This window comes from Muntiacus reevesi, chromosome 7 (assembly GCF_963930625.1).
Source record: "Muntiacus reevesi chromosome 7, mMunRee1.1, whole genome shotgun sequence".
NCBI lineage: Eukaryota > Metazoa > Chordata > Mammalia > Artiodactyla > Cervidae > Muntiacus > Muntiacus reevesi.
The window spans coordinates 77151357-77175903 of NC_089255.1; the positions used below are offsets into that span (position 1 = coordinate 77151357).

The following is a 24547-nucleotide window of genomic DNA, read 5'->3' on the forward strand; positions in this document are numbered from 1 at the left end:
TGTCTTATCTTTAATCACATTAAAAGTAAATGGACTCAACACATCAATCAAAAGGCAGAGATTGGTTGAATGGGTCAAAACAAACAAACCCCACCCCCATGATCCAACTATATGTTGCCTCCAATAGATACACTTTAAAGTCAGACACAAATCAGTTGAAAGTAAAAGAAGGGAAATTATATACCATAATATTGTGATTTATGAGAAATACATATATTTGGTCATTCAGATAACCAAAATATATTTCTCATTTATATTTAGTTTTTATTCATAGTTCCTAACTCACAGGTCCCAAAACCCTTGGAATTTTCTGAGTGATAAGAACAACAGGAGCATCATTTGTTGCAATATTTCATCTCTTAGTTTTTGAAAATGCTTCAGAGCCATCACAGCGAAATGGGTTACTTGTTACTTATAACAAGCTGTTTCTACCACAATGGGGTTCATGTAATGAACTTGACTTTTGTATAGCACCTAAGGATGGGTGTTAGTTGCCAGGAGAACCAACCATAAAAAGAGAGTGGGAACTTCCAGTCCCACCCCCTGATTTCTGGGGAGGGCAGAGGGACTAGAGATAGAATCAACCAGCAATGGACAATGAGTTAATCAATTATGCCTGTGTAATTCAGCCTCCATAAAAACTCAAAAAGAGAGGTGTTCAGAGAGCTTCCACATTGGGGAACACTCCCCTAGGCCACCATGCTGGGCTCCAAGCTCCACTAGGACAGAAACTCCTTTGTTTGGGACCTCACCCTATGTATCCCTTCTTCTGGTTTTTGATCTAAATTAATAATAATAAAAGGAAATTTAGGGGATTCTCAAATGTGTACAAATTAAACACACACACACATACTTCTAAATAAGCAACACGTCAATAAATAACAAGGGAAATTAGAAAATACTTTGAGAAAATGAAAACAAAAATACAACATACCAAAACTTATGAGATGCAGCTAAAGCAGTGGTTGGAGGGAAATATATAACTTAAATACCTATATTAAGAATTTTATTGTATGGGCTTCCCTGGTGGCTCAGTGATATAGAAACAGCCTGCCAATGCAGAAGACACGGGTTTGGTTCCTGGGCAAGGAAGATCCCACATGCTAAGGAACAACTAAGCCCATGTGCCAGAACTATTGAGCCTGTGTTCTAGAGCCCAGGAGCTGCAACTACGGAAGCCCGCACACCCGAGAGCCTGTGCTACACAGGCAACAAGAGGTATCACTGCAATGAGAAACCTTCGTACTGCAATTAGAGAGTAGTCCCCACTCACCACAACTAAAGAAAAGCCAGCACAGCAATGAAGACCCAGCAGAGCCAAAAATAAATAGATAAATAAAATTATTAACAAGAATTTCATTATATGCATATTCACCTCAATAAAGTTGATATTTAATATAGAAATAATGACCCATATTCTTTGACTATATAAATTTGCATGCTACCATATATGTGTAGACACTAAATTCTCTCGAATTTTAGTATAATTTGGAAAAAATCACTAACACTTTCAAACCACATATAAAGTTCACTGGAAAAAGAAAAAAAGAAACCTAACATGATTTTTCAAATATATGGACAAATACTAAGCTTATAATTAATTATATGCATGCTGAAGTACGTAGGGGAAAGTGCACTGATGTTTGCAATTTACTTTAAAATGCAACAACATAAAGCTAAGATGGGTTGGTGGATAGATAAGTAATAAAAACAAGTATTATAGAAATGTTAGTGGTAGAATCTACTTGATAGGTTTATGGGTGTTCACTATAAAATTCTTTTAATTGTGCTGCATGTTTGAAATTTTTCATAATAAAATGATAGGAAAAATAATAAACTCAAAATACCACTCTGACCTGAACTATTACCATTGCATAATTTACTAAGTTAATAACCTATTGATCTGAAGAAATTAATGTTTTCTTTAAGGAGCAAGTTATTTTAGTTTATAAACTTTGGGAACCTAATGTATTATATAAACATTTTTAAACAATCACCTCACCCAGAGAGATGTTATGAAATAGCATAATGATACTCTGGGGGGGGCGGTGTGGAATAAGATCTTGTAGCCTCAGGGCCAAACTTTCTAGGAGAATCTTCCCAGGGTCTAGCATTATATGTCATAAGGGATTCAGATCAACTTTAGATTTCTGCCCCCAGTTTCTGTAGGAAAAGTTGTGAAATAGGCCACATGTAGATAAATTAAGTTCATGCCTGCTCAAGTACAGTGCATTTTTCCACCTTGTCATTTTCCAGCACTGTATTACTACAACAGATCTGGCTTCCCTATTTTGAGAAGGCAGTGTAGACACCATTCTCCTTTCTCTACTCTCCCCTCATAACCTTGCAAAGCTGCTGGTACTGAGGCTTCAATGTTCCACGGAGAGTGGTCTTCCAAGTGATGAAGCAGATTCTAATCAATATACAGTCCAGATCTGTACTGGGACCTGGATCTCTGCCACCTTTCCCTCCAGCTCTCTTAACACAATGACTAGGGAATTCCTTTGAGGATCACTGAGTATGCTTCAAGCCACCCTGTTCCTGTGGCCTCCTTCCAGCCACAGAGATCTTCCTGTCTGGAGCATTTCCGGCCTTTCTGTCCCTTGGCTTGGAGAGTCCAGCTCAACCTGGAGAAAGGACAGAAGACTCGAGGTTATCAAAAGCCTGTTGAATTATCTGATGCAAGACTGGCTGGCCTGTTTGCCTCCCTGGCTCTCTTCCTGGGCTTCAAAGCAGCTGAGAAAACAACCTTTTTCTAAGTCTTGGACAAGGAGGAAAATCTCTGGCATGAAGGATTTCTGTCGCAGACATTTGGCACAGCTAGAGGAAAGGTTTGGTTAGCTTGCAAAAGGTTTTATTAGCCCAGACATCCAGGCGAAATGAGATAATGGGGTCCCTGTTGAAGGACATTTTAGAGTCAGTGGGTTTGCTCCCTTCCTTCTCAGCAGATCCCTTGTGCACAGAAGTAAATATTAGAAGTGTTTAACGAGGACACCGCCAGTGAGTTCATCAACTGCCACACAATCCTGCTGATCATGGGGGAGACTGAGATAGGGTTAAAAAATTAGCAAGCTAGAAATCTGTGGATGGATGCAAATTCCTATTTCTGAGCTATCCAACTCAACCGTTTCTCACCCCAGCTTTCTTAGCTGAACACATTACAATGTCTTTGGTCCCTGCATTTTGTGGATGGAAAGAAAGGGCTAGAAAGAAAGCCAGGCCTCCCACCTGCCCCTGCAGGAAGAAATTGTGCTTACACTCTCCTTCTGCCAGCTCATTTTACTCTGCCCTTTGCCCCCGACCAATATGAGATTTGGGGTAATGGGTGGGAAAGGGAAGGAAATAAAAGAGAGGAAGGATTCATTAGCAGTGTTAAAGGAAGCCTGCCTGGCACAGGAGTCAGAGAAGAGAAAGTGGAAGGATTGGTGCCAGCTAACCCTCAGCACATGGCTGCCTATTCATGTCTGCTTCCCTGGGCCACAAAGGCAAAACTCACTTTTTCCTAAAGTCAGGGCTCTTTTGCAGAAACTCATATACCCTGCCAGAACCAGAATTCTATAAAAGCAGCCTCCGGGAGAGCCTGTACCTAAGGTTCCTGATGTCTTTGTGCTGTCTTGTTCACACTGACCTTCCTGGCCACCCATGGAGGAGAAGGGTAGGCTGGGTTGCTCCCGAGGAGGGTCACACCTGTACTTTAAGGGACACAAGGACTCTCTCTAGAAGGTGTCACCATCCTGGAGGATGCCTGAGGTTCCTATGCCCAGCACTTTCTGTTCTGTGGCTCCTTTTCCACTTTCTGAGCCTCTTGGAAGTGGGATCAGGCCAGGAAAAACATGTGATGCTATAGCAAGCTGAAACCAAAGACTTGACTGTGGTCCTGCCCAAGCCGAAAGTCTTGGCAGTGATTGATGGGGCAGCCTGCACTTTGCTATATGGCATCTTCTGAGTCCCCCAGCTTTGGGGATGGGTTGCCAGATAAACCCTCAAAATAGGCATGAGTCAGAGCTTCTGAGAGTCACCATTTTTTTTTTTTTTTTTTTGTATTTATAATTGAGTTTCTGTTATGCATAAAACAGCATACTGGAGGTTGCTAGGACTAGGAGAAGCAGCAATGATGATGATGTCCTCCGCCTTCAAACACATGGTAATAAATTCAAGGGGCATTAACTATAAAATGTTGGAGAAAACAGTGAGTACTATTAGAGAGGTTACAGATACAGTGTGATAGATTCAAGAGACATTACCTCAGGCTAGAGAAATTGGCATGAGCTTTCTGGAAGAGGCAGCATTTTTACAGCATTCCAAGAGTAGGTAGGATTTGGACATTGAGACAGGAAGGACAGAAGGAAGATGATCAGTGTGGAAGCTTGTGAACCTCTGAGTCAACCTTCATGGATGTCCTTCTTTGTCTTGAACTGTGCGGTATCCATGCTGGAAAGCAAATGCCTTTATTTGTTGTTGTGTATTCTGCCTCCTTGATGTCTTATCCCTTGGATGTGGATTTATCTATGCATGACAGATTAGAGGTTACCATCATGCTGATTGAAAGTACAAACTATAGAACTAGTTGGCTTGGGCCAGAATCTTGTCTTCAGCACTTATAAGCTATCTACCTCAGGGGGCTATTGTGAGGAATAATGTCTATTTGTTGTTGCTTCCATTATCATTACTGTGGGGCCCTTGAAAAATCCTCCAACCCACCCCAAACCATAAGACTTTCCTCCATTTTTAGTTCTATCACTCTCTTCTGACAATCTTAGATTAAAATACAAAATGTAAAGTTTCCTCAGCACTAGAAGGTTTAAACCAGCTCTCAGTTCAGTACCTTGAGTGGAGGGATATAAAAGGAGAAGAGAGTCTGTACAGGGAGGCCAGCGAGCTCCAGGAGCCAACTCCCCCCCCCCCCCCATATTTTATTTAGAGTACCCAGGCTTCCAGGGTTTCACCTGTACACTGAGAGAAACCTTCACACATATAGCATGGGGATAATGTGAGGAACAGTGAGGAAAATGTCCATCTGTCATTTTCAGAGACCACACATGCAAGACACTGAACTGGGCTCTATGAAATGGAAGGGTATGGGATCAAAGGCAATGCCCTTGATCTTTGCAATCCCATTGAGAATTCAGAACATATTTCTAGGAAATAAATTGAGGTAGAAATGTATGAAAGTTTTTTTTTTTTTTTTTTTTGGTCATCATAATGGTGAAAGTGATGTAATTCCAGTTGAGCTATTTCAAATCTATTTCAAATCACAGCATTGAAATCCTATTTCAATGCTGGGAAAGTGCTGCACTCAGTACACCAGCAAATTTGGAAAACTCAGCAGTGGCCACAGGACTGGAAAAGGTCAGTTTTCCTTCCAATCCCAAAGAAAGGCAATACCAAAGAATGCTGAAATTATCACACAATTGTATTCATCTCACACACTAGTAAAGTAATGATCAAAATTCTCCAAGCCAGGCTTCAGCAATATGTGAGCCGTGAACTTCCAGATGTTCAAGCTGGTTTTAGAAAAGGCAGAGAAATCAGAGATCAAATTGCCAACATGTACTGGATAATCAAAAAAGCAAGAGAGTTCCAGAAAAACATCTATTTCTGCTTTATTGACTATGCCAAAGCCTTTGACTGTGTGAATCACAATAAACTGTGGAAAATTCTAAAAGAGATGGGAATACAAGACCACCTGACCTGCCTTGTGAGAAATCTGTATGCAGGTCAGGAAGCTACAGTTAGAACTGGACATGGAACAACAGACTGGTTCCAAATTGGGAAAGGAGTACATCAAGGCTGTATATTGTCACCCTGCTTATTTAACTTATATGCAGAGTACATCATGAGAAATGCTGGGCTGGACGAAGCACAAGCTGGAAGCAAGATTGCTGGGAGAGATATCAATAACCTCAGATATGCAGATGACACCACCCTTATGGCAGAAAGTAAAGAAGAACTAAAGAACCTCTTGATGAAAGTGAAAGAGGAGAGTGGAAAAAGTTGGCTTAAAACTCAACATTCAGAAAACTAAGATCATGGCATCCAGTCCCACCATTTCATGACAAATAGATGGTGAAACAGTGGCTGGTTTTATTTTGGGGGGCTCCAAAATCACCACAGATGGTGACTGCAGCCATGAAATTAAAAGACAATTACTTCTTGGAAGGAAAGTTATGACCAACATAGACAGCATATTAAAAAGCAGAGACATTACTTTGTCAACAAAGGTCCGTCTAGTCAAGGCTATGGTTTTTTCAGTTGTCATGTATGGATATGAGAGTTGTACTATAAAGAAAGCTGAGCACAGAAGAATTGATGCTTTTGAACTGCGGTGTTGGAGAAGACTCTTGAGAGTCCCTTGGACTGCAAGGAGGTCCAACCAGTCTACCCTAAAGGAGATCAGTCCTGGGTGTTCATTGGAAGGACTGATGTTAAAGCTGAAACTCCAATACTTTGGCCACCTCATGCAAAGAGTTGACTCGTTGGAAAAGACCCTGATGCTGGGAGGGATTGGGGGCAGGAGGAGAAGGGGACAACAGAGGATGAGATGGTTGGATGGCTTCACCTACTCGATGGACATGAGTTTGAGTAAACTCTGGGAGTTGGTGATGGACAGGGAGGCCTGGCGTGGTGTGGTCCATGGGGTCACAAAGAATCGGATATGAATGAGCAACTGAACTGAACTGAACTGAATGGTGAAAGTTTAATTAATTGTCTACTCTATGATTGTGTCTGCTTTCTTTCTCTTAAAAAAAATTTTTGTGTGTGTTTTTGTACAATTGTTTTTGTACTTTCCATTTACAGTTACAACAAAATATTGGCCAGGTTACTTTCCATTTGTAGCTACAACTTATGTATTGAAGAATACAGGAGGGCACTTAAAAACAGCACAAGTCAGACAATGATTAGAACACCCCAGCTGTAGAGGTTGACTGAACTTCTGAAACAGAGCAGCCTGAGTTATCGGCTAGGGAGGGTTGTTTGCTTTATAAGAGGATTATTTATTGTTTGAAAGGCACAAGGGCATGGGGTGCTCATTGAAGTCTAAAAGAGGGAAAAGTCAATATGTATTCACAAAGACAACGTGGCAAACATCACTTTTTTTCCTGAAATCTTTTGAGCTAAAAAGCTAATTTACACTTCTTCACTCTGCCACATAACACTAGAGAATCTTCAGGTCAGAAAGCTCATGTTAAAAGCAATATGCATTTACCTTTACCCCAGGCCTCTTACCAGCATGTTTGCTTTGAAGTGTTTATGGTCACAGGTTGGTTTGGGTATCTAACCACCTTGATGGAATTCTCCGTCAGTTGTTCTTTTGTCAGTTTCCCTGTAGGAATTTGGGCTCCAATCCAAACATATTTCATCCACCATGGTTTGCTGAATGAGCAGAGTAGGACCTTGTTCTAGATACTCTGTCTCCATTAATACAACCTGAGATCACACTAGATTTTTGCAAACCACATCTCCCAGCTGACTGGTACTGAACTGTAGCAAACTAACTTGTAATTCATTTTCTGAATGTTAAATCTCATCTCCCCTGTTCTGTAACCAGAACAAATTAGTCCCCTATTCTTAAGGACAAGGCTTTATATGTATTTCAATAAAATTGTGTCCTAAAGATTCATAGGATTTGTCCCAACATTCTAACCAAATTGAGGTTTGCTTTCACATAATGGTTGTCTAATATATTAACTGTTCCTCCAAATTTGGTGTCTCCTGTTGCCATATTCAGCATCTCATCAATGGGTTTAGTTACATGATCCGTGAGTCCAAATGTCACTTTTCAGGTGAGATCTTCTCTTAACTCCCTCTTTTAATCGAATACGCTTCCTATACTCTTTCTCTGCTTTTTTTCTCCATAGCATATATAATCATCTAATATGTGATATATTTCACTACATATTCATTTTATTTATTATCTTTTGCCTCGTTTAGAATGTAAGCTCTCCTAGGGTAGCCATTTTTATTAGTTCTATTCCCTGTTCTATGGATGTGGTTGAATACATCAGTGTGTGCATCCAGGTCAGTAAGTATGTTGAGTATGATAGGACTGAGGATAGAATCCAGTAACTTCTACTAGAGGTTGTTACCTCATACCAGATTGTTACTAAACTTCTGGTCGCTTTCAGATCCATTTCATGGTATTAGCATCCAGTCCACCTTGTCTTTACTTTACCCAGAAGGATACTGAGAATTTGTTACATTTTTTTGCTGAAAATCTGATAGTTCATGCTGGTGGTAGCCCTCTGAGCTATCAATCTGGAAGTTCTTTCCCAAAAAATCAAGTGGGATTCATCTGACGTAACCGATCACTTCCTCTTTCTAACTGCATACAATCATCCTTTTGATAGCTCATTTAAAACCCTATCCAACCTCCTTGATTGCCTGGAAAGGAGGTACTTCCAAGTGTGAGAACCTTCCATGTGAGATCCTTCTGGCTCCGGCTCTGGGCTTATTCACAGAATGGGTACATGCTTCCTGGAAGAGGAAGTCATCAGATTATGGTGGGTAGCACCACTGAACTGAAAGGCTTAGGTTCAGATGGCATTTATTGTATTGCATTGAAATATCACATCCTTTTTCTGATTCTAAGATTCTGTGGCCTATAAAATAAATTTTCAAAAATATAGTATGATAGTTTATTGAATACTGTTTATTTACACCCTTCTGGCTTTTCCTGTCCAATTTTTCATGCAGGCAATGAAGATCTGAAGTTTGGTATATGTTTATTTAAATTGATTTTTGATCTAAAGGCTTTTTATTTCTCTTTTCCATTTCCTCTTTTCCCATTCTTCCTGACACACCTGTGGTTTAGGCTCTTCTCTCCTCATCCCTGAATTATTACAGTAGCTCCCTAACTGACTCCAGGACTCCTGTCTCTTGCTTCTCCATCTTAGACTCTTCAGTCAGGCTAATTTCCTGAACCCAGCTATTCAAAATGTGGTCTATGGACCACAGCATCAGCATCTCCTAGGAGCTTGCTAGAAAGGCAGATTCTCAAGCCCCACTCAAAACCTAGTGAATCAAAATCTACATGTCAACAGGACCTGCAAGTGATTCATACCAACATTAAAGCTTGAGAAGCACTGTCCTCTCTTCTGCCATGCTATTCTTCTACCAAGGAGCACCCATAAATTCACATTGAACCATCCCTACATTATCTCTGTCAGAAATGATCCACTTTAATTATCAGGAGAGAAGTTTTTGACACAAAGATGTAAATGTCCACCTATACCATCTACTCGTTTGTTCTGAAAATGATGAGCTAGTTTATCTAGATAACTTTAGAGCAGTTATCAAAACTGAGATTTAACTTGAATTGGATCCTTCAGGTAAGTGAAAGTTAAGGGAAATTTGGGAATCGTATGTAGTTAGTTGGTTGGAAATGTTCAAACTAAGGTTAATTTAGTGTTATTTATTTATTTTTGGCTATGCTGAGTTTTCACTGCTGCACGGGCTTTTCTCTAGTTGCGGCCAACAGGGGCTACACTTCATTGCAGTCCACAGGCTTCTCCCTGTGCTGGCTTCTCTTGTTGTGGAGCAGAGGCTCTAGAGTGCAAGGGCTTCAGTAGTTGTGACTCCCGGACTCTCAAGTACAGGCTCAGTAGTTGTGGCACATGGACTTAGTTACTCTGCAGCATGTGGGATATTCCTGGACCAGGGATCAAACCCATGTCCCCTGCATTGGCAGGCAGATTCCACCATGAAAGCCCAACACAGGCATTTTTTATACTTAATCTTCAACATTATCTCATTTACGTGGGTGTTGTTTTCTCCTTTTTATCTATAAGGAAACTGAGGCTCAAAAAGGTGAGGTTGTTCGGAGCCAAAGTATTGAGTACATTTCAGGCTATACCATAGTAACGAAGGCATCTGAAATACAGTGGTTCACACAAGTGGCTCTGTCCTGAGCTGGACAGGTGACCAGGTGGGAGGCTTTGCTGATTTATGAGGTCACCCAGCTTCCTTCCCACATGTTGCTTCATCATCCCCCAGGATGTGGTTGAAGCTGGATCTGGCCCTGGGGAAGAGGGAAAGGGAAAGTGAAGAGCCCATAATTTTCTTATAATCCAGAAGTTCTACCTGTCACTTTTGTCATCTTCTCTTAGTCAAAGCTTAGCCACATCACCACACCTAGTTACAAACAAGGCATAAAAATGTTGAAACCTGGGGAGCTGTTAACTCTAAGGGAAAAAGGAGGTGACTACTGGGGGAGACTACATAGGCGTCAGTTGACTTGCCATAGGCATCAAGTTGATTAGTGGAGGAACCTTGATTCAAACTCCATGACTACAACCTGTGATCTTTCTACCATTCTGTTCCACCCTTTCTCATAGTTGACAGTGAATGTTTGTTGAATTGTTGTAGATTGAGATGTAAGCCTTTGGTTATTTGAAATTATTTCTTTCTTCTCCCCTCTCTCCCTGATTACCTAAGTGGCTTTGTGCCAAATTATCACTATTTTTTGATGATGTTAATTTGTAAAACAGGAAATAGCTCGTCATCTTCCTTCAGGAGAAATACAATAATAATACATAATCCACCAGTTCTTAGAGGTTCTGTGGAATCACATGCAGTGTGCTAAAGGGTTAAATAATAGTAATTTTTTTAACTATCAAATGACCATCCCTTTTAAAGTAGGTATGTTCGTAGTAGAGTGCCATTACGCAAAATATTTTTGATACTTCATGTTGGTTGGTATGGCAGCCAACTCTCACTGCAGTAATGCTTTGTGACAACTTCAAAATCACAGAGGTGTGCATATAGTCATAATCATTTAACCAATGTGTATGCAGATCTCCTGAGGGTCAGCTATTTAGATTGGACCTAACTGGCCAGCTCTATATCAGGTGTCTCTCATCCTCCTTCTGAGATAACAGATTAGCTTGAACATATTTTTCTCTGGCAGTAGCAGAAGCATAAAAAGAACAAGTGGAGTTCTGTGAGGCTTCTTGAGACCTAGGCTAAGAACTGGTACAATCTATTATTCAATGCAAGTCATGTGGCCAAACCTATGGTCAAGGTCCATGGGAAATACTCTATACCTCCAGTAGGAGGGAAGGTAGTCATGTGGCTAAGGATGTGACTAAGAGTTGGGGCCAACCAGGCAACCTGCCATGGCTCTGCCTTTAGCAAGTTATTTTGAATATTTGCAGTGATGTTAAATTTTTATCTTTTAGGAGTAGATCTGAATTTTTTAGTAAAATAGCTAAATATATGGATATAGCTAAAGGCTCAGGCTAAATTATCTTTGGGCAGAAAGGTAGCTATTTAAGCATATGAGATAATGATGAAACTTATATCTAAAACTGGCTCAAGAATATGGCCTTCATTGATAGAATAGTTGGAATTGATGTACAGCCTACCAAAGTGGTCAGTTGTTTGAAGGAATAACACTCATTTGGTTCTAAAATAATTTGAAAGTAAATAAACCTCACAGTTTGTGGTCACATGTTACCACTTTGCTTCCGAGTAGGAAGAGGAGTGAACAGAGACTCATCTCTATTTCCTTTGACTAATCCTGAGCAAATATGCTTTCTGTGCAGATTCTCATTGCCAAGTCCCCTCTGGCACCCTTCACCGCCTTTGTCTACACCATCGAGAAGGAAGGCCTGGTTCTTCAAGGTAAGATCTTCCGACGAAGCCATTTCTTTCGTCTAATTATGCACAGCACTGCCCATTGTGGGTGATAATTACTGCTTTGCTCCTGATGGAAGCTCCTTTGGGACAGAATCAAAGGCCAAGAAGAACTGGCCGGTGGTGTTGATCCTGATAAGATAAAAGAGATTGGCAGTTGTGGCAAGAATTTGACAGAGGTCAGGGAGAATTACAGAGTTCCCTAACAGAGTGGGACAACTCAAGAATGAGGGACAAGTCAAGCAGGCTAGGAGCTGCAACTCCTCCAGTCCTCTTTGCAGATCCCATGGGGGAAGGGACCCAGCCCTGCCTCAAAGCATTCTTGCTTGGCCGGGAAGAACCATCTGGGCTGGCAGCCTTTGTCATGGCTCCATGAGCACCACTTCCTTGGCCTCCTTCTGGTTTCTCCATTTCCTCCCTCTGTACTCAAGTCCCGATCAGGGATCAGGCCTTGCAGACCTGCACTTTGTGACAAGGGCCTGAGTTCTGGCTCACAAAAGAGGCCCTCAAGGCCACAAGCTGGAACTAATTCAACAAACAGGGAAGAAAGCGGATTGAGGGGCATCATTCCCTGATGTAGGATCAGGGTGGTTAGGAAAGGCATTGTCTGATGGCAGGTCTGCAGAAAACAATGAAGAGGAGCAGGTCACTTCAAACCCCATTTAACTTAGCCCGGAGAGTCAGATGTCCCAGACTGCTTTGTAAATTAAGAAGGGTCCCCACAGAAGTGCTCAGAGTACACATGCGTCCCCCACTGTTGGGCCGGAGGCCTCACCCACAGAGATGCTTGGCGCACGTCTGCTCAGAAACTCCGAGGAGCATATTGTCTTTGTGGTCTGTGGGAGGGTATCTGCCCTTCAGGATTTTATAAGCTGAGTGTTTACCCCAAGTTTGTGGAATAGAGTGAGCCCTTGCAGTATCCCCGTGGAGACACCTTGCACAAAGCTCTAGCAGGACTTCTGGGCAGCCGGCCGGACAGTGCTTCTGACTGAGGAACAGGCTTCAGCCCTCCCTTTCCTTGCCTTCTAAAGCATCCACTTCTTAATGGATCCAGAAAGCAGCGTGTTTGTTTGGGGTAGCTGAGCTCCACAGCAGGGACTCGGGTCCAGGGAAATTTGGAGTAAGAACTCCTGACCTTTGGCTCTTAGCCTTTGACTTGTGCTATCCAAGTTCCTTGGTAAATATTTTTTTTTACAATTGCAAATATTGTTTTCTGACAAAGAAGCAGAGATTTTAAGACCAGATTAAGCAAAGCAAACAGCAGGCCTCTTTGTGACGGACTGTCTAAGGGTGTATAAGTAATAAGCAATCAGGGAGCCGGACTCGTGTTTACCCTGTGCTGTGTGCCTTTGGCTTTTCATTTTTAGAGCCTTGCTTAAAAGATTAGAACTCCAGCAAATAGCAAATTTAGACGAAGATTTCAAGAAGTTCTATACAAGATTACAAGATAATTTCAGGAGGAAAAGAGCACATTCTGCCCAGATAGTTGGTAGGAGAGCCTTGATATGGTGCCTATATCTTGATCACTGGGCATTTTGGTAAACAACGGTTGAAAGCCTGGTCTTAATTGGATAACTTTGGGATAATATTTGTGGGAGCGAGATTCGCAGAGTTGCCTCTCTGACTCTCATTGTTAAGATCATGATTTTGACGGGAAAGAGGAAGTTGCTTAGGGAGAGTAGAAACTGAAACCACAGTAAATTGGTAGGGGTTAGAAAGCTGCAAAGAAAGACTATTAGAAATAGTTGGAAAATGAGAGAAAGTGGATTACTAAAGGAGGCTGGCCTGGAACCGGGTGTCCAGGAAATAGAAACATTCAGGAAAGTGTCTGATGATGCAAGAATCCCAACCAGTAAATAAAAATGTCTGGGAGACCTCAGAGCCTCACCTGTTTGCTTTTGAAGCCACACCTTCCTCTCTGAGGTTTTCTGGAGGCGGCAGGAACCTTCTGCCCCTATCAGCAGTGCCACTTCATGTAAACCTCTGGGCATTCCCTCCCCTCTAGCTATGTGCTCCCAAGGCTTTAAGTAAGCAAAAAGGAGCTCTGATTCTCAGAAAAATGGAGGCCCCTCCTATATTAGACCCACCTTGGATTTCCGTTTCAGCTCTGGTATGTTCTTGAGAAAATCTATGGAATCCTAGTTTTGTCAGCTTGAAAAAGACAATGTTGACCTTGACTCAGTGCTTTGCAAACTGTTTTGTGACTCATCGGTGGGTCATGAAATAAAATTAAGGGAATCACAACCAGCATTAGGGAAAAAAAAGAAAGAGAATAGAAAATAACAGATTGTATCACATATGTTGTACTGCTTTGTGAAATATTTCTTGTGTGATTGTGTGTGCATGTACATGCATTATGAGTTTATGTACAGCGGTTGCAGTGCAAAATGTTTTTCTTCATTGGATTGCAGTCATCAGCCTGGGTGATCTCTGAAGGCTTTCCCACTTCACCTTTATCTGATTCTCTGAGGAAATGATGTACTTATCATTCACTTAGCTCAGTAGAGTTGTACCCTTGAGACCTCCACAACCTGGAAGGTAAAAGCTTATTTTTCCCCCAGTTTTAACAGATGACTGAGCTGAAAAACACCTGTGCCATTTCCCAGGTTTAAAGCAAAGAAACCTTTGATCCCTGGGTGATAACCTTGGAAAGGTCTCAGAAATCAAGGCCAAGAAGCTTTTCTCGTGTGAGAGGTTGCTCTGGCATGATAGTCCTGAAGTGGCATACAGGTTGACACCCACAGCTGTGGGGAGGTGGGGGCGTAAACAGTCCTTGTCTGAGGGGTGTAGAGACAGAGAGGAGAAGGGCTGGAAGAGTGAGGGCAGTTCCTGGGGTACCAACTAAAGGAGAGCCAGCATCTGTGGCTCCACTTTCCATCTTTGTAATGGAGCCAGCCTGGCGTGGCAGGAAAAAACAATCCTAATAGGTTAGCCTGACTTTTGGCGGGGATGGGGATGGGGGTGAAGGACAGGGCTATTAGTGAACCTGGGAATGATCACTGGGTGCCTTTTATCCCCTTAGCAAGTCCCTTGATTCCTACTAGCCTGCTAACCAGGAGGTTTTATAATACCTGAAGAACTCCTGAGTGCAGAAGCAGAGAGAGGGAGAGAATAAAAGGTGAGGCCCACATTGGATTTACCAGCTCCGCAGGCCACGCCCCACCCCAGTTCTCAAGGATTAGGATGCTGAGAACAAGCCAGCCACCGGGGCCCTTTCAGCCTTCCCGCCCCTTTGTTCACAGGAATGGGAGGGACAATACAACGGCGGGCTGGGGAGACCGAGGGGCTTGGTTAGAGATTTCTCAGGCTGCTTTTTGAAACACTTGAAGGAGCCGATCCATGCTATTGTTGTAGTAAAATAGAAAGCGGAACTATTCTCCTTTCGCAAGGAAAAAAGAAAGAAAGAAAGAAACCCCCCCGCCACCCCCACCCCAGCATCTTCAGGAGGCTGCTGGGCTCAGGCTGTTACCATGGTAATACTGTGTTGTTCACATCTTCTTTGTCTTCCACTGGTCCAGGATCCTGGCCTCTCCTGGTTGAGCTCAAGACTCTGGAAATACTTGGGCCCCCGGACCCTGGACACATTTGGGCCCCCAAGGAGAGGGATCTCACAGCCCCCAACTTCCTGATGGTTCAGACTCTGAGAGGGACCAGCTCCTAGCAGAGGAAGAGTTCAGCTGTTTTGTGCTACTCAACTGGGAAAGGTGGAAGGGGGTCAGGGAAGATCCCATTAATCCATTTTTCCTTTTGCTCCCAGAGTTCACCGTGAAGTCCCAGTGCCCACTGAATGGGAAAGCTTAAAGGTTTGACTAGCCCAGAGTGAGGCTCAGGGGTGCCAGGACCTAGTGGGGAGGAGAGGGAAAAGCGAGACTTGGCTTTGGGAATTGGCTTGCGTGGAGTGGGTCCACAGAACTGCATGGCTGCGGGTGGGAAGGGAGGGTTGACTGAAATCCAACCTGATCCACATCTGTTCTGGTCATGTCCTCTGCTTCCCCAGTAAGGCCCAAATGATGTGCCACCCAGAGCACAGATGGGGCTCCTGGGCCTCTGTGTCAAGGCCGGGAACAACGATTCTGTCCCTGAAAGCAGCCAGACTGTTGCTGATGCCACAGGAGGCTAAGGGACAACCCAGAGCCCGAGTTTCCTGGAGCCATCGTGGCTTTCATGGGTAATAAAGCCTGCCAACTTGGCAAAGGAGCAGATACCCTAGGAGGGGTTGGCCAGGGAAAAGGCAGGAGTGGGCTTGGAGTCTGGGTTGGGGGGAGTGTCCTCCTTAATCACTCTTCCCTGCCCTCTAGTCTCCTTTTACTTAGGGATCTAGGAAGTGTTTGAAAAACAAAACCCAAGTTGTTTTGAACAGGATAGAGGACAATGGTTTAGTTTCTCAATAGGGCAGAATTATATGCTTTTACATTGTTTTAAAAAAAATAAAGATCAGGTCAGGCAGGTTGAATCTTGATTCTGGTGCTGCTTTTATTAGTTTAGTTTGAATAAGCAGCATATACTTTGGGATGGGGAACCTCAGGGGAGCCCAGAGCACCCTGAGATAGGTCCAGAGAAGGTTCTGGAAACAAAGCTAGTTTCCTGTTTTTCCACCTACCCAGTACATAGGGACTCAGACAACAAAAAATGATGATTTGAGAGCTGGGAAGCTATATGCCTCATTTTCCTTGTAAAGTCAAAAATGGTTGTTTGATCACTTTTTTGAAGCATACTGGGAAAGACATTAATCTCCTCTGTTTGTTCCCTTGTCACAAAGTTGGGTTAGATTCTTCCACCCCATTTTGCTAGTCACTGAGCCAACTGGATGATTCATTGAAAACTTCTTTGCCCCCAAATACCACCATCTGAGTTCATCAGATTTCAGTTACAATCAGTAACCCATCTAAATGTTTCTGCCCAGTGGACTCAGAGTGACCCAGAAGATTCTCAGTCTGAGTCCATCCATCCAGGTATGGAGGTGTCTGCCTGGTAAATATCACCCACACACCTGGCACAGTCTGGCATGCTCTTGGGAGCCTGGCAGAGAGCCCTGGGATTCAGTGGAGCAGAGTGAACTCACTCTCACAGGGCATGGAGGAGAGGGCCACGGATGCCTGTCTCATTGTCCTGAGCTGCTTCTGCCTGATGCTCCAAGAGGTGCTTCCCAGGCCCGAGAACACAGGACTGCCATTCGCAACGTTGCCCTTTTTTGCTTCACATCCCCTCCCTCCATGACAGCATCCCGCACTGGCCCTCGGCTTTTGGACCCTTCTTTCACTCTCGCTGCTAGCCTCAAAGACAGATTTTCTTTTTCATGTGGAAAAAATATTTTAAATACGTAACAGTACAGAAAATAGTAAAGCCAAACCCATGACTCTAACATCCAGAATTAACAAATCTTAACGTTTTGTCAGATTTTTTTTTAAGCTGAAATATAGTTGATTTATAGTGTTGTGTTAGTTTCCGGTGTGCAGCAAATTGATATCAGTATATATATTCTTTTTCAGATTCTTATCCCTTATAGGTTATTACACAATACTGAATAGTTCCCTGTACAATACAGTAGATAACTTGTTGTTTCTCTATTTTATATATAGCAGTCTGCATATATCAATCCCAGAGCTTCCTAGGTGGCACTAGTGATAAAGAACCTGCCTGCCAATACAAGAGACAGAAGAGATGCAGGTTCAGTCCCTGGGATGGGAAGATCCTCTGGAGGAGGGCATAGCAACCCAGTTCAGTATTCTTGCCTAGGGAATCCCATGGACCGAGGAGCCTGGCAGGCTACGGTCCATAGGGTTGAAAAGAGTTGGACACGACTGATGCAATTTAGCACACACATATGTTAATCCCAAACTCATAATTTCAGATTTTTTAAAAAAGTATAGGAATATAACCTTACAAAGTTCAAAGCTCTTTTGTACCTATCCCTAGCCAATTCTATCTCTTCTCTACATTGCTCCACAGAAGTAAAATCTCTCTAGGGTTTGATATATCTTTCTCCCACTCTGAAAAACTTTTCTACACATACGTGAATCCAAATATCATATTTGCTTTGAGTGCATCCTAAATTTACATAAATGGTCTGTTGTATACATCATTCCACAACTTGCTTTTTTCACTTAGCATCATGCTTTGTGACATATCTGTGTTAATACACATGGATCATGTTCTTTCAATTTAACTGAGGTGTCCATATCCACTGTATGAATATACCACATGTTATACATTCCCCTATTGACAGAAATTTTGATTACTTGTTAACTTAATGAATCCTGTTGCACATGTTTTTTGGTATATGCAAGTATGAGAGTTTCTCTAGGTATATATAATTTTTAAAAATGGAATGGCTAGCCAGGGGATGCACATTTTTGTCTTTATTTTCCCAAATTGTTCTTCAAAGAGGTTTACCAATTTATGCTTCCTTTGGAAGTAGTGGACCAATTCCTGTGTAGCTGTGTATAATGATAAGTGCATTGTCATGTTTCCATGAGCAATCTTCTTAGATATTTTTTATGGATCCCTCTTTTATTTGCATCACTGGGGTGTAAGCTTTCCATAGCTTCTAGAGGGATTTTCTGCACAGTCATGGGCTTTCTTTGTGGCTCAGATAGTAAAGAATCCGCCTGCAATGCGGGAGACCTGGGTTTGATCCCTGGGTTTGGATACTGGAGGAGGGCATGGCTACCCACTCCAGTATTCTGGCCTGGAGAATTCCATGGACTGTATAGTCCATAGGGTCGCAAAGAGTAGGACATGACTGAGGTACTTTCACTTTCACATGTGCTTTATGCATATAGTTACATGATTAACTGATAAAAAATTATTCTACTCCTCTTAAATTATTCTACTCCTCTATCTCCCAGAAAGGGATCTTTTCATTCCATTCATCTTTGTTTTCAGGTGAGAGGACTGAGTGCCAGAAAGGTGAAGTGATGCTCACTGCCTCAGAATTGTGTTTGTAGCCATTTCCAAGTACTCAGCCTGGGCTCCTATGATGTTTCATAAAATCAGAAATGAGTTTGGGCCTGCTTGTCTCCCATCATGGCAGCCCCTGTGACAAGTTACCTCGGGCTTCCTAAGCCTCCATTGGGATAGTCTAGGCCCATCCTGAATCTTCAATCCTGAAATCCTAAGCTATGATGGATCAGTCACATTGATATAGTGATCCTTCAAGAAATTTCCTTAGTTGGATCATAAATTTGGCTGGGTGGAACCATAACCTAGATTAACAGTGGTGTACAAGGTAGAAGTTGACTGCTTTCTCATGTAGCATTATGGAAGAATGCAGTCCAAAACTGATACAGCAACTCAACCCTACATATTGGACCAGAGACCCTGGCAATTCTCTTGTTGCTCCAGCATGCCTGGGAGGCTGCCTTCGTTGTCATGATCCAAAATGGCTCGCTATCATGTCCTATGTCAAGGTAGTGGGAGTTATGTGGGGCAGAGATTCAATAGGAGGAAAGAGCAGCCCCCTTCCTTAAGGCTATTAACATATTATTTCTGCCAATCTATAGATGTATGGAAAGTAAGGCTGGAAAATGTAGTTGTTAATCTCAGTGACCATGTGCCCAGCCAAATTTGAGGAGTTCTATTATCATGAGAGAGAGAGGACATGCATATTCAGTGATACATTTCTTTCAGAGGAGCGTTGTTGCAGAGATTAGGCCCCAGGGTACAATAGTACAGACCCTAAAGCTGGATTTGTTGCATAATGTCCAAATGCAGTATAAATATTGCAGTTTCTCAGAGTTACCTGGAAAATAGTTTGGCTCAGATAAATCTCTTTTCCGTTCTTAAAAAAACAAATGTATGTTTAAAATGGTATCAGGACATTCTTTAATAGAGTCTAAAACAGTAGTAGAGTATCACAGTCAGTAATGCCACCAAAGATCAACACCCAAAAATCTTGGTTCCCCTTCCAAAACAAAATCTCTGTCAAGCAGAAACTTAGGATGTGTTTTGCTATTGTGCACTATTCAAGAAAAATACTTGAACAAGAGCTAGTGCTTATAGCACAAAGCAGGGTATAAATTTAGTTCCAAAGTCATAGACTAAACACATTTTTTTTCCAAAATGTTTTTTCTGTCTCCACCTTCAAAAAAAAACATGAAACAAAATGTCAGTTTGAATAAGGTTATAGAGAAAAACTTATTCCAAGGCCTGGACTATGGTTAGAATAGATCTATACTCCTCTTTTGGAACCGGGAAGCCATTTGGCTATCTTTGCAGAGTTAACAATTTGCATCTGTGAAAATGCCCAGGTAATAATACCCAAAGCTGTTAAATCAATTCAGGTTGTTGATTTTCTTTGAAAATCTCTTCCAGAAGGACTTGGAGCTTTCTGGAATATGACTTAGGCTCCATTTCAGTGAGTTCAGTTAAGCAGGTATTTCTTGAACATCTATTGTATATAAACCATGCTGCTCAGGAGAGAGAGGCTGATTAAAAAAAAAAAAAAAATCCCTTATTTTAGTAGTTGACAATCTAAATAGTTAGCTTAAAAGCAAAACAGCAAACTGCCACACCTATTATCAAGGCTCAAACAATGGGATCTGAAAAGATAGAGGAAATAAGACTCATTCCATCTAGGATGACTGAGGGAGGTTCCTGAGAGGACATGGGACTTGAACTGGATGTCAGCTCCTGAATACAGATGAAAACGGCATTCCATTGTCTCTTGACAGAGGCCAGTTTCTTTTGCTGTTTGAGGATAGATTTGGGCACGCTGGGGAATGCTGATTAGTGCCGTGTGACTCATGTTGAATCATGCTGACTAATGTGTTCTAAATGGATTGATTCAACAATAAAGGGAACACTGAGAGTCAAGAGTTCAGATCCTGAATTTTATCATGTGATGAAGTGTAAATCACTTAGCCTCAGTACTTCATTTTTTTGTCAATTAAAATGTGCTCCCGATGAGAAGCCAACAAATCACCTTGACTAGAAAGTGCTTTACAGAGCTCAAGGATAACAGAAACGCTTAACAACAATTCCCAGGACAGGCTTATGCAACCTTGGGTTATTCATAGTCCACACAGAATCAGAGCATCCATCACATGCTGCTCCCTAGCCATGTGAAACTTCTATTTCCTCACACATGCCATGAGAACTGACAAATAGTGCACTGCACTCACAAAAACTGACAAACAGAGGAGCTTTTGAAAAACCTTCCTATATACCTACTGGGGTGTCTCTGTTTCTCGACAACAAATGTCGCCACAGAACTGAGAGCTTGCACTGCACACACAGCTCTTTCTCTCTTTTGACATCTCTGCAGCTAGACTGCTTGAGAACCTGGCCTTCCGTGTCCAGATGTTTACTGAATTCTCAAGGCCCCCCCAAAGGGCCCAAGTTCCTTTGTTGCTCTCCAAATCACTTCCCACAGAGACTGACCGATGTCATGAAGGAGCCCTTCAATAGGGAGGATAAATGGAGGCAGATGAAGACATGACCCCCTGAGGCTCACCCACGTCCACGCTAACAAAGGGTCTGAGGCACAACCTTGTAAGGAGCATTTTGGTCAGCAGCGTCCCCTCGAGAGGCCAGGTCTCCCCCACAGGGCTGTTTTCAATGGCTCCCATCGCAGTGGAAGCCCTAGGCATTTGTTCAGGGCCGGGGTGTGCTAGGTGTAGCACAAAACATCTAAATCATAGCCCCCAGTCTTTGTGAGGGCTTCCTGGCTACAGATGGCAGCTGGCTTTCTCAGGGGAAACCTGGGGGCAGTAGAGGAAGCTAAAGGGGAGCTCCCACTTCTCTGGATGACCTCTTCCCACCCAGCCCAGAAAGGCTCCCCTTTTGTTTACAGCTATCGTCAGTCTAGCCAGGGCTGTGGGGCCTTAGCCCACACCTGTGCTGAGTTTCTGGGTGTCTCTGGTTTACGAAGCCATTGACTCCCTGAGTAATAGATAGATAGGTATACATGTCAGAGGACTGCCACCGGAAGGAGAAGTTTATTTAGACTGCTGGAGAGAAGCTAGTGCATTTCATGACAGCGATGGTTTTTCAAACATTCTTTCTCTCCCTCTCTCTCTTTTTTTTTCTCCTTTAGACCAACAGAGGCCATAGGGACACTATGACCTTTGTCTCGAGCTGATGGGGGCGTGATTTGTGAAATGAAACAGGACCCGGCTGCTTGGAAGAAGGAAACGGAAGCCAACATAATGGGGATTAATTAGTTGATTGCTGTTGAGATGGTAACAGATTTGCCCCCCCCCCCCCCACCCTTTACCATTGAGCCAGCCATCTCAGACCTAGCAGGGAAGGTGAAGATGAAGAGGCCTTTGTTCAGGTCTCTAGATGCTTGGGGCTGAAGGCTTTGCCGCCATGGGATGGCAACAGCCATAATAATAATTTGCACTTATATAGCACCTTTCAACCAGGCACCTCAAAGCGGTTTAGCCACATTAATTAATTAAAGCCCACAATCCCCCTGGGGAGAAGAGGAGGATGACTAACAGGATTTGTAATTACAGGGGGAACATTTCCGAATAAAGTATTGTCCACCAAATAAAAAGAGTAGGTGTAAAGGAATTGGGGTCTCCAAAGAGTAACTGATTCAGAAATGAAATCTTGGAGGATGGGGAGGCTGAGGGAGGGCATGGGTGTGGGGGTCTACTCTTGTGTCAGAGAGAGGTCAGTGGGCTCAGAATTCACTGACAGGTTCGGATCCAACTGAGAAGCAGGCACGTATGGTATTAGTGGCATTTGGAAGGTCATTAGTGGTACATGTATTGTGGTGTAAATTCAAGTTTCACTGGTATATAGTGTAGAGCCCTGCAGAACAAAGAGCGAGATTCATGCAGTGTTTAATAAAGGATGAAATGATTTCTTTAGATTTAAAGCCCAAGGCTGGGCCAGTCAATGAGCAAATCAATCAATTGGTGACCCATAGGATAATTTTGTCATTTTCAGCAGAAGATCCAGCCTACCCCTTGTACCACATGAGGTCTCCAAATGAAGCATCAAAGCTGGGGGATTCAGCCCCTTCAAAGCCAGGCATCAAATCTTCCCAGCCTTTGACATTGGGACCTCTTCCCCCCAACTTGTTGCTGACACTCAGGCTGTCCTCTATAAAATCACTCTGTGTCTGCTTCCCCTTCAGAGGCTTATAAAATGCCTTGGATGCTAGAATCAAGTTTTGTCCTATCTCGTGTCTGCCGTCAATGCCCAACAGAGTGTTGTACACAAAGCAGGTACCTAATCAGTGAAGAATGGTTAAACGACCGTCTTTTAACAAAACCCAGCATTTGTTGAACACATACCAAATGCTACGGCAAAGCTCAGAAACATAGGTTATGTGTATTATGAGGAATGGAAATGACTCATGTACTCCCAGCTATAATATAAAGTAGAATAAAATAAAGTTGACATTATAGATGAATGCCCAAGTCACAGGCTGAAAGGACCAAAGGAAGGGCATTTTATGCAGCTGGAGTGAATCAAGGAAGATATTCCTGGAGAGCAAACAATGCACTGGGCATTGGAGTGTGAGAAAGATTTTGCTGGACCTGGAAGAGGTGAAGGATACTGAGTTTCCAGACTGTGGTCATCTGTCTCCTGAGCAAGGGGCCTTTAGAGCGCTTGTGGTCTTCAATAGAACATTTGTGAAAACCAAGCTGAGTTTTTGCAGCTGATTCATTGTACATTTCCTATGAATTCCTGAAGATGAGCTGACTATTTTGAAACAGCCAGGGACTATTCGGGAAGTTGAGAAAGATATTTTGTTCTCTGTAACTATTAATTCGCTCTCTCTGCACTTCCACTGTCCACCAAGAAAGAAAAGCTAAGCAGTTCACACATTAAACAGGGCACTTAGGAATGTCTGAGAAAGGAATGAGGAAAACAAATCTCAATCCCAAATGTTAAAGATTAAATAACTTCCTACTTGAGGTCACTCTTTTTTTTTTTTCTTTTCAATTTTTGACTGCGCTGGGTCTTTGTTGCTGCGTGCAGACTTTCCCTGGTTGCAGTGAGTAGGGGCTACTCTCTAGTTGTGGTGTGCAGGCTTCTCACTTGAATGACTTCTCTTGTTGTGGAGCATGGGATCTAGGTGCAGGGGCTTTAGTAGATGTGTGCATGGGCTTAGTTGCCCCGTGGTATATGGGGTCTTAGTTTCCAGATCAGGAATTGAACCCATGTCCCCTCCATCGGCAGGTGAATTCTTAACCACTGGACCACCAGGGAAGTCTGAGGCCTTTTTTTTGACCCCAGAAAACAGTAAGAGAGTGCTGTCTGCTCAGTGATTGACAGATAAACCAATCCCTGTGCTCTCCTGCTCCAACGTCCAGCAGGACTTTCATCACAAACTAAGCTGCCAGTAAAGGACTGTCTTTGAATTGTGCCAACACTCATTGTTGCTATGTGTGCCTCACACACACACACTGTAGTTGCATCCGCTTATCTTACCGCCTCACAGTCTCACATGGTAAGACTTTACATCATTCCTTCTTCAGAGATGAGGAATGAGGTAAGAAAAGTTGTCTCTTGCTAGAATGTGATGGAATGTAGATTTGAACCCTGGCAGTCTTGCTTCTTCCCCTCTTCCCCCTCACCCCTGTACTCTTTCTGTTCATATCTGTTACAACCTTTCTTAGTCACCCTCACTGACATACTCAGCACAATCCCATACACATAGTAGGAATTCAGTGAATATTTTCCAAATAAAAGAATCATCAGAGCAGTACTGGTAGTTGGATCTTCCGGTAGAAGTGACTACAGAGAATATGGCAGAGGATCTATCACTGCCTTCTTCTCTTTTTATTGAAAATGGGGGCCATGCATAGGAAAGCTGCCCCAGGGAATATTCACAAGGAAGAAGACACAGATGACACTCCTGAGCTGAAAATCTGCCAAACTGGTACCACTCATGGAATGCTAGTGAAGCATCTTGTATTATTAATTACTTTTATTGAACTTGGATATAATG

At 42.7% G+C, this 24547-nt stretch overlaps 1 protein-coding gene across 1 annotated transcript in view; it reads left to right on the plus strand.

Annotated features, from left to right (window-relative positions):
* The window catches only part of RAD51B (RAD51 paralog B), a 607108-nt gene extending 584964 nt beyond the window's left edge, over nucleotides 1–22144 (plus strand). Inside the window, exons 10-11 of the mRNA XM_065940439.1 lie at nucleotides 11544–11622; nucleotides 21671–22144. Coding sequence (XP_065796511.1) covers nucleotides 11544–11622; nucleotides 21671–21687 — 96 coding nt within the window. The 3' untranslated portion in view covers nucleotides 21688–22144. The remainder of the gene's footprint in view (nucleotides 1–11543; nucleotides 11623–21670) is intronic.
* Nucleotides 22145–24547: the final 2403 nt, after the last annotated feature.